An 11,667-nucleotide genomic window follows, 5' to 3' on the forward strand; every position below is an offset into this window, starting at 1 on the left:
CCCTTAGACTTTTCTAAAATTTTACTTTCATTTCCCTTATGTATATTTCATCTCTTCATGTTTAGGTTTAATGTTTTTGAATGCGAGGAAAGAAAATTATTTTCATTGAACCTTTTAACAATTTCATAAATATTGTCAATATACATAATTTTATCATATTAATTTTTATTCGAGATAGCATACTTTTAAAGAAATATTTGTCATCTTTGCTAAAAGAAATAAGACCACCAGTGGACTCTTATACCAATGAGGTGAATTATAGATTATTTCAATACCTTCTTTAATATTTGATATATTTGAATGCGTGAATATCAGTCATTTTCATATTAGCACTTTTTTCTTGCTTGTTAAAGGTACTTGGACACAGATTTGAAGTTAATATTTTCTGTTTTTTTTTCTCTATGATATTACGAAGTTCATATTTTAATAGCATTTGACACAAAAATTACTTAAAAATCTTATTTCATTTTAAAGTTATTAAAACTTTAATTTTTTTGGCGGGTTTGATTGACACATCCTTACAATTTCACAAATTTTAATTTTACTTTTAATACTTAAGAAAAGTGGCAATCTTGTTGTGTATGAATGCAAAATATTGATACTATGATTCAGAAAATTCAGAGTAGACATGTTCGAAAGCAAAACAAACACACAATACCGGGGTATATTGTCAGTCCGTGCAGTTGTGGCAAGCAGACTTTGACGATTCATAACGCACCCGGTGAAATCTAAACATAAATAAAAACAGAGCTCGTGCCTTGTTTACAAAAAATGTGTACATAACAAGAGTGGGATCGATTTGCACACAAGACTTAGCTCGGAATGACGATACTTGTGAAGGTGTTTTGTTTTCTAACATTTCTATTCTGAATAAAATTATTTTTCTGGATTAAAGTTTTAATATTTCTCATTAATACACAACAAGAGTGCCACTTTTCTGAAGGATTAAGAATAAAGTTAGATATGTGAAAGTGCCAGGATGAGTCAATCAAACCCGCCAAAAAAAATTGAAGTTTTAATAACTTTTAAATGAAATAAGATTTTTAATTAATTTTTGTGTTAAATGCTATTAGAATACATAATTCGTGATATCATGGAGAAAATATTAACTTCAAATCTGTGTCCAAGTACCTTTAATTAACGCTGATAATATTTTTCTTATTGAAGATATGTTAATGTCCTACATGTACAATTCTAGTCATTTTTTAATGATAAGCCATAAAAAACCAAATGCAAGATAAATATATACGAAAATTGTGTAATTTTTCATTTCAAAATGTTAAGTGATTTTTCCCAGGAAACAGCCAAACTCTTAATTGCACAGAAAGAACTACGAACGATAGTATTGTTCTCCCGCCTACCTCTAAGTCAATTCTCAAAAATTAACATATTCGAATGATTTTCAAAATTTTTATAGATATTTATATGAATTTTCATAAAACGTTACTTATTTGGGATATCAAAGAGAGATAACTCTATAATTTTGGTAAAACTTGTGTTTTTCACTATAGAAATCAACGGAAAACGGAAAATATTTTTAAAACCTCCCCCCCTCCCCCCTGTGAAACAAAAATTCCTTTTTACAGGTAACATGGACTGTCATTTTACAATTTTATGCCAAACTTTTTTGTGTTTCACGGGGGGAACATGTGTTTATAGACAAAAAACGAAAAAAATTCTGATTTTTCACCAATTTTAAAGCTATTTACAGTTAAATAATTTTATTTTATTAATTTATTTATGTTTTATTTATTTGTGTAAAACATAAAAAAAAGATATGAGATACATTGTATCATATTTAAGACTATTTTAAACTATGGTGATTCTTGAAAGTTCGATTTCTCTAAAAAATATCGTCTACCCCCCTTTTTTCAAAGCTGGAATTAATGATAATTTACTATCTAGCGCTGGAATTAAAATGATTAATCAATTACCATTGAACTGTTCTTTATATTAAACAAAGATTTAATGGCCAAATTGCCATTAATATTGAATTTAATGGGTGCAAAATGTAGGCGGTAATCAAGAATTAGAGTTCGTAGTTCTTACAAGAAGTTCAGAAGATAAATGGCTTGATAAATTGGACAAGTTTACCTGAGAGTGTATCAAATCGTCATCGAACAAGAAACTACAGAGCCTGTTTGTGTGAGATGATGGAGGACTATGTTAGCATACGACATATTAAGACAACAATATCATTGTTGTTTAAACTTATGAATTATGAACTTTTTTGCAATAATGAACGAAAGCTCACAATTTTTACATAACAAAATGTCTTAATAAAACACCAATGATAATTCTTATAGATTTCATTAGGAAACTATACCATTAGCATGATTAATGAAAGAAATAGTTTAATATACACATGACTGTATTCATTTTTAAAGAGTGTATATAAAAAAGGTTTAACACATGTATTCATTTCAAATGTATTTAGTGATCTATCCTTTATGTTCAATAGAGTATGCAACAAAATGCATGTGCCATTTTAGTAAACAAAAGGTGCATCTGCCCATCAAATCGTTTGTCAATACCATTATGCTATGCTACAAGATAACAAGAGCACTTTTCAACACAGATACTTCACATATACTATAATGATGAAGATGATAGTTCAAGACCTTTGTTGATTTAACCAAATACTCTATAAGTTTTCACCATTTGCTTGCAGATGACGCCAGGGTGTACTTTGTTTTTTACCGCATTGTCAAATTTAAAAATAATGTATTAAATTTTTATCTTTCATTGCATTACAGTGAGAAAGGAAGAGGTAACAAAAAGGGATTTATCTTTCAAAAAATCAACAAACAATAAAACTCTGCAGACAGGGCGTAAAAAGTTCCCCAAGAAAATAAAAGAAATCTCATTCCAGGTGCCTAGGATGAATAAGCATTGCTGACAACCGGTCACACCTGCATTGCACCCTGGTAATAGAAAATTCCGTAGTAAAGTTTAGCAGAAAAAATGTCACGATTGGTTTGAAAAAAATAAACAATGATGATAGTTTATATTTATTAACATAGTATTTAACGGCCATAAAATTTGCAAAGTTGTCTATAAAATAGATCGTTGAAATGCCTAGAACATTACCGTTTCTGTCAGTAGCCTGTATCAGTTAAAATATGATTTAAAAGGCTTTAGAGTGTCGAATAAGTGGGATGTTTTAACACAAAATGCAGGTAAAGGCGGGATATTAGCACATAAATAAGGAAAGATGACGATGGAAAAGCTTATGACATTTCAGTTGTCATAGAATTTATTTTTTATTTTAGTTAATTTTAGGAAGAACGTTTTAACAGCACATGGATATCTACATTCATTTACAATCTTATAAATTATGTTTTAGTGTGTATAGAGAAAAATTGTATATAACAATGTATTTTAATGCTGTTTAATAATACAAACTGTGAATTTTATAATTTATTGTGTATATGGGCCTTTGATAGGCTCATAAAATCCTAACATAGAAACATGTTTACAACATAACTTATGAGGACGGATATAAGCTTTTTCGCAATTGATTTATTCAAACAAAAATGTAATGACCTATCGAAAAACCTCTATTTCAAAACAAGTTTTGAACATTTAAAAATATTTGATATATATGTTAAAAGGGCTGGGTGGTTGTGGCCATTTTCAGAATATTTAGATCGAGCTGCATATGAATATAAAATTACTTTAAAGATGATCAAATCTTTATAACTAAAATGTATGAAATTAAATTTCTCTTTGCCAATTGAAAGTTGATAGCTTAACATATCATGTCTAACATAAAGTTGTATCTGATGGTTAAAGCCCGAGATAATAAGCACCGCCTTCAAATTTACCTTTTTTTTGTTGGGGCAATGGAAGTGTTCTAGGTCGATGATACAGAACTTGATGAATCCATTGTCTTTCGCTACAGTGTGCGATGGACAAATGTTGTAGCAATGTTTTCTGTATACATACTGGTTTGTTGGACACGCTCTTTGACATTTATAATGCCAATCCCAGTTGTTTCCACTTAAATACGTTTGTACTTTTTTACCTCGGTGTTTTGAGCTTTTTGTCTGTTTCAAGTTTGCTATTATGTCAATGTCGCTTTTGAAGATAGAGGGAGATACAGCTAAACCCTCTTATACTTTTCTAAAATTTTACTTTCATTTTCCTTACGTATTTATCAGCTTTACATATTTAGATATGATGTTTCTGAATGCGAGGAAGAAAATTATTTTCATTTAACATTTTAACAATTTCATAAATATTGTCAATATACATAATTTTATCATATTAATTTTTATCCAAGATAGCATAATTTTAAAGAAATATTTGTCATCTTTGCTAAAAAAAAATAAGACCAACAGTGTACTCTAATACCAATGAGGTAAATTATAGATTATTTCAATACCTACTTTAATATTTGATATGATATTTGAATGCGTGAAATATCAGTCATTTTCATATTAGTACTTTTTTCTTGTTTGTTAACGCTGATAATATTTTTCTTATTGAAGATACGTTAATGTCCTACATGTACAATTCTAGTCATTTTTTAATGATAAGCCTTAAAAACCAAATGCAAGATAAATATATACGAAAATGTGTAATTTTTCATTTCAAAATGTTAATTCCCAGGAAACAGCCAAACTCTTAATTGCACAGAAATTACAAGAAGTTCAGAAGATAAATGGCTTGATAAATTGTATAAGTGTACCTGAGAGTGTATCAAATCGTCACCGCACTAGAAACTACAGAGCCTGTTTGTGTGAGATGATGGAGGACTATGTCAACATGACATATAGAGACAACAATATCAATTTTGTTTAAACTAATGAAATATGAATAATTTTATTGCAATAAGGAAAGAAAGCTCACAATTTTTACATAACAAAATTTCTTCATAAAACACGAATGATAATTCTCATAGATTTCATAAGGAAACTATACCATTAGCAAGATTAATGAAAGAAATAGTTTAATATACACATGTATTCCATTTTTAAAGAATATATATATATATATATATATATATATATATATATATATATATATAAAAGGTTTTACAAAAATTCATTTCAAATGCATTTTCTGTTCTATCCTTAATGATCAATGGAGTATGCAAAATGCATGTGTCAATTTTGTAAACACAAAATGCATCTACCCAACAAATCATTGGTCAATACCATTATGCTACAAGATAACAAGAGCACTTTTCAACACAGATACTCCACACATACTATAAAGATGAATATGATAGTTTAAGACCTCTGTTTATTTAACTCTATAAGTTTTCACTATCTGCTTGCAGATGACGCCAGGGTGTGCTTTGTTTTTTCCGCATTGTTTTCGAGTAGAAAATGTGGAAGACATACAGTATTGACTCTATGTACATATTTTAACAGCTATAAACGAGTCGCTTGCAACTCTTTGTAATGAGGCTGGGGTTAACAAATTAACCATCAGATTCAACTTTATGTTAGACCTGATATGTTAACCTATCAACTTTCACTTGGCAAAGAGAAATTTTTCAAACATTTTAGTTATAAAAATTTGATCATTTTTAAACAATTATATTCATATGCAGCTGTTCTTCAGAATGAGATCTAAATAATCTGAAAATGGCCACAACCACCCAGCCCTTTTAACATCTTTATCAAATATTTTTAAATGTTCAAAGCTTGTTTTAAAATAAGGTTTTTCAGGTAGGTCATTATATTTTTGTTTGAATAAATCAATTGCGAAAAAGCTTATATCCGTCCTCAAGAATTATGTTGTAAACATGTTTCTATGTTAAGATTTTATGAGCCTATAAAAGGCCTACATACACAATAAAGAAGAAGGTATGATTTTAGCTTTATTGTGCCCTAAAAATGTAATGTCATCAAAAAGTTTTGAAACTGGCTTAAATATTAGTTAAGTATATGACTTCGATAAATCAGAAAAGAATGTGGCACAAAGAATTACCATTCTGCAAATATGACATCATAAATGTGATGCATTTCTGTATTTTTAACAGAAAAAGGCTCAAACTAGCCAATTTCAGGGGTAATTTTACTATAGAAAATAGTGTCCACAGCTATCGCCCACTTTGATATTTTGCTATGTTGTGCAAAAAACAATAACAATTCATATATCTTAAAATCTTTGTGGGCGATGCCTGTGGACAATATTTTCTGAAAGAAAATTTCATTGAAAATTGGTGTCTTCTGCAACTTTTGAAGAAAATACGGGAAAATGTATACGTTTATGACGTCACAATTAGCATTCAAAAACACGAGTGAGAAAAATGATTTGTATGATTTCTCTGCATGGAATTTCAATGATTCAGAGAGCATTAGTTTCATCTTTAACACCAGTTTTTTTTCCCCAGAAAATCACAGGGCAAGATTTGTATAGAAACCATGCCTCGTTCTTTGTATAAGAACATGTAAGTGTTGTATATAGAAAAATGGTGCTAAATTGGTCTTGGCTCTGCGTCTTCAATTAAATTTTGTGAATCATCCTGAAAAAAAAAATAAAAAAGTATAACTGACATGTTATTATCATCTAATTTTTAAAATTAACTAAAATTTGAATATTTTCATTCAAAATAATCACTCTTTTTTATTTATTCCTCAAGCTGCTTAAAATAAAATTATAATAAGAGGTTAAAACACTCACCCAATTCCTTTGAGATGAACTCTTTTGACGTTTGTCTCGTCCTTTATAACAGCAATAGATGCAAGCCCCTATCAGAAATAGAACTGCAAGAACGAAGCTAATCACCCCTAGTGGTAGAGAGGGTTTAGATTGTTGACTCATACACGCCATAGGACTGATGTACGTGGGATCAGGTGCGGTATTTTTCGGACATACCTCGTAACAGCGACCCTCGTATAGGTAAAACGAACAGTCGTCGTCCAAGATACATTTTTTCTGGTAGATGACGTAATCTCTAGGACAGACCGACACACAAACCGTCACAGGATTGTCATAATGACTGGTATTAACAAAACGATATGGCTTGGAAGTTGGACAATCGTTACTACAGTTGTGTTCTACTATTACTTTAGAGAAAGGACACGTGTGAACACATTGGTTACCATCCAGATATAAATTACTGGAACATTTCTTTGTACACATTGTCCCCAGTGTAGAATTCTCTACATAGGTAGAGTTGGGACATGATGTGCGGTTTGTGCAGATATCGTTAATCATTATCATACTCTTTGGACACTTCCCTATACAGTGGGTCGTGTTTTCCATCAGGACTGTATCATTAGGGCAGGTAGACGAATTCAAGCAGACTATGCCTTGTTTTGTTCGTCTCTGAAGGGCTGAGGTATTTGAACACACGCTTACACATTGCTGGTTCTCGATGTAGACGTGGTCCTTTGGACACTTTTTATCGCACATTTTTCCATCATAAACATAAGGATCTGGACATAATTGAACACAAGTAGCATTGTCCAATATAGTGTAAGGGTACGTTTTTGGACATTCTGATGTACAGTTTGAATGGAAATATTTCAAGTAAGATGGACATTGATCAAAGCAGAAAGAGTTGTATCGGTAAGTATTTCTTGGACACCTTTTTACACATATATGTTCATGTTTTCCATGTTCCAACTTTGTGTAGTTTAAAGGAAATGTTTGTGGACATACCTCGACACAGGTGTTATTGAATAGTAAAGTGTTGTCAGGGCAATCAGTCACACATTCTTTATTCTTGATCCAGAGAAATTTATCGGATGGACATTTCGCAACACACTGCTGATAAAATATAGATGCCTTTTTTTCTGGTTTTGTATTAGTAAATGGGCGATCTTTCTGACAATATGCGACACATTTTCCACGATATTCAAGAGGTGATCTGCTGGGACAAATAGAAACGCATACATTTTTATAAGATGCCATCATTTCATGGCAACTTTGGGAGCATATAAAAATTTTATTGAATTCTGTAGTTCTGAGAGAAGTAAAAGGACTTGAAGAGGGACAGGTGGCTTGACAAGTTTTGTTGTAGAGAAAAGGGCGATCACTGGGGCAAGATAATTCGCATTTGCTGGAATTTTGTATGGTAAAAGATGGACACTCTTTTAGACAATGATAAAGATGGGTTGAACGAAACTGAAATGGATGCGAAAACGGACACTTCGATGAACAAGATTTGTTTCCAGAATAGCACACCCCTTCACAAGAAAACGCCGTAATATATTTTGCTTCAGACGGACATGACATAACACATGAACTATTGAATCCAACTGTGTATTCAGGACACGAATCAAGACAATTTCCGTCGAAACAATACGGATATTCTTTCTGGCATATAGACCTTGGGCAATGGAAGTGTTCTAGATCACTGACACAGAACTTGATAAATCCATTGTCTTTAGCAATAGTATGCGATGGACAAATGTTGTAGCAATGTTTTCTGTATACATACTGGTTTGGTGGACACGCTCTTTTACATGTATAATGCCAATTCCAGTTGTTTCCTACTCGAACAATTACTTCTGTTGGAAGGCATCTGACATCTTGTTCCTTTATTAAATAAACTGAGTAAGTTTATGTCAATCTGTTGAAAAGCAAGATTAAACAACGTTTGCGGATGTAGAAGAGCTCAAAGAAGTTTTACAAACACTTTTTGTTATACTATAAACGAAGTAAAATATAGTTTTTAAAGCACATGATAAACTGTGGAAAGTTTTTTCCCCAATAGAGTTGCCAATTTCAGTAAAATTACATGTATCATTAAGGATTGTGATTTTAAAAAAGGGTTTCATAAACGTTGACATACATTTTAATTGCTACTTACCGTCGTCTAACTAAGTGAAAAAATTAAGTCTCAAAAAGTTATTTTCCTTTCTTCAAAATGAATTTTTTCATGATATTTTGAATATATTTTGAAGCCACTCTATCAGGGATATAATGGTATGAAACGTTTCTTCCAGTCGGAGAGGCATGTTTTGACCAGTTTACATAGAAGAAATACAAAAAGGCAAGCGTGCTATACCCGAATTTGCAGGGGGAAAATTTGGTTACTTAACGAACTGGCAGATGGTATCAAACAATTTTCCACTGCGTTTTCTCCAAAAGCAAAAATGACTACATACATGCTCGGTTAAATTCAATATACACGTGTTATTATTCCAACATTGGTAAGATAAACAAGAGGCCCATGGGCCACATCGGTCACCTGAGCACCAAGGGTAGGACTAGTATAAAATGGCTTTTCATTGTAAAGTTTAAATCCAAAAGTAGTCCCATGAGCAATCATGGATTTGCTATTTTCTAGAAAATGATTGAGAAGAAGATTTTTAAAGAATTTTCCTATATATTTCTATGTAAAACTTTAGTCGGCCATTTTGGTCCTGCCCTACCCCCGGGGGTCATGATTTGAACAAACTTGAATCTACACTACCTGAACATGCTTCCATATAAATATGATGAATAATGGCTTTGTCATTCTTGAGAAGAAGATTTTTAAAGAATTTTCCTATATATCTCTATGTAAAACCTTGGTCGGCCATTTTGGCCCCGCCCTACCCCCGGGGGGCATGATTTGAACAAACTTGAATCTACACTACCTGAGCATGCTTCCATATAAATATGATGAATTATGGCTTTGTCATTCTTGAGAAGAAGATTTTTAAAGAATTTTCCTATATATTTCTATGTAAAACATTGGTCGGCCATTTTGGCCCCGCCCTACCCCCGGGGGTCATGATTTGAACAAACTTGAATCTACACTACCTGAGCATGCTTCCATATAAATATGATGAATTATGGCTTTGTCATTCTTGAGAAGAAGATTTTTAAAGAATTTTCCTATATATTTCTATGTAAAACATTGGTCGGCCATTTTGGCCCCGCCCTACCCCCGGGGGTCATGATTTGAACAAACTTGAATCTACACTACCTGAGCATGCTTCCATATAAATATGATGAATTATGGCTTTGTCATTCTTGAGAAGAAGATTTTTAAAGAATTTTCCTATATATTTCTATGTAAAACATTGGTCGGCCATTTTGGCCCCGCCCTACCCCCGGGGGTCATGATTTGAACAAACTTGAATCTACACTACCTGAGCATGCTTCCATATAAATATGATCAATTATGGCTTTGTCATTCTTGAGAAGAAGATTTTTAAAGAATTTTCCTATATATAACTATGTAAAACTTTGGTCAGCCATTTTGGCCCCGCCCTACCCCCGGGGGTCATGATTTGAACAAACTTGAATCTACACTACCTGGGCATGTTTCCATATAAATATGATGAATAATGGCTTTGTCATAATTGAGAAGAAGATTTTTAAAGAATTTTCCTATATATTTCTATGTAAAACATTGGTCGGCCATTTTGGCCCCGCCCTACCCCCGGGGGTCATGATTTGAACAAATTTGAATCTACACTACCTGAGCATGCTTTCTATAAATCTGATGAATTATGGCTTTGTCATTCTTGAGAAGAAGATTTTTAAAGAATTTTCCTATATATTTCTATGTAAAACTTTGGTCGGCCATTGTGGCCCCGCCCTACCCCCGGGGGTCATGATTTGAACAAACTTGAATCTACACTACCTGAGGATGTTTCCCCATAAGTTTCATCTTTCCTGGCACAGTGGTTTTTGAGAAGAAGATTTTTAAAATATACCACTAAATTTTCATTAATTCCCAATTGTCTCCCCTTGAATAAGGGCGTGGCCCTTCATTTGAACAAACTTGAATCCCCTTCACCCAAGGATACTTTGTGGCAAGTTTGGTTGACATTGGCCCAGCGGTTCTTGAGAAGAAGTCGAAAATGTGAAAAGTTTACAGACAGACGGACAGACGGACGCCGGACAAAATGTGATCAGAAAAGCTCACTTGAGCCTTCGGCTCAGGTGAGCTAAAAATGTCTGTGCTCTGGGGTCTTTTGCAAAGAGATATGTTGTATTAATTAAAATCTGCTCTCATTCAAACTTCCTTTAAACTTCTCTAAACCTACATGTTTTAACAGTCAAAATTCCTCAGGTCTGCTCTTTTTTTCATACTTTTTGTCAAACAAAAATCTATTAAAATGATTTTTTGAAAACCTTTAAAAAACAACAAAAGGACAGCAATATGAAAATAAACAAAGAATTTAAGAAACTGTAGAGATTTGAACACGTCTATAGGCCTAACAGTATAATAAACATTATCTGACAGACAGCAAAGTACTAGAATTTAAATAGCTCCCGTAAATTTCCATCTATTTTTGGCTAGCCATTTTCTAGATTTAAAAATAGTATTCGCTTATGACCAACAAAATGAATACACTTATTAATAATAAGTAACTGCACGTCCGTTGAAATTGCCACAGAAAGCATATGAATTTACTAAAAAAAATACTTACTTGTGTGGAAGGCAAAAAATAAGTCGATATATAGAACAAATAAACTAAATACTTTATGACGTTTTGCATGGTGCTGTAGCGATCAAGTTAACAAACAAGTGTATGGTGTCCTTTAAGCGAAATAATTTTCATTTTCTGGAAGAAGGTTATTTAAGCAACATGTAGCAGGAAATGTTATGATTTTTACTCAAAAAAGCATGTAATAAAGACAAAAAATGATAACTACTGCATAAACGTCTAACATGAAGGACCTTAGGAGGTTTTAACTACAGACCAAACTCCAACAAGTCTTAAAAAATACATGTGAACACACAACCTGGATTCCGTAATT

At 32.3% G+C, this 11,667-nt stretch overlaps 1 protein-coding gene across 2 annotated transcripts in view; it reads right to left on the minus strand.

Annotated features, from left to right (window-relative positions):
* Window positions 1-11,447, minus strand: part of LOC134278909 (proprotein convertase subtilisin/kexin type 5-like) — a 31,247-nt gene extending 19,800 nt beyond the window's left edge. The window contains exons 1-3 of one of the 2 annotated variants that reach the window (XM_062761214.1): window positions 11,337-11,447; window positions 6,640-8,502; window positions 6,398-6,481 (exon numbers count right to left, since the gene is read on the minus strand). In XM_062761214.1, coding sequence (XP_062617198.1) covers window positions 6,434-6,481; window positions 6,640-8,502; window positions 11,337-11,405 — 1,980 coding nt within the window. In that variant the 5' untranslated portion in view covers window positions 11,406-11,447 and the 3' untranslated portion in view covers window positions 6,398-6,433. Of the gene's footprint in view, window positions 1-6,397; window positions 6,482-6,639; window positions 8,503-11,336 lie in introns of those variants that run through there. The other variant, XM_062761213.1, reaches the window with a different exon arrangement.
* Between the last annotated feature and the right edge of the window lie 220 nt (window positions 11,448-11,667).

This window comes from Saccostrea cucullata, unplaced genomic scaffold, assembly GCF_032062105.1.
Source record: "Saccostrea cucullata isolate Sc308-1 unplaced genomic scaffold, CSIRO_AGI_Scuc_v1 ctg1817, whole genome shotgun sequence".
NCBI lineage: Eukaryota > Metazoa > Mollusca > Bivalvia > Ostreida > Ostreidae > Saccostrea > Saccostrea cuccullata.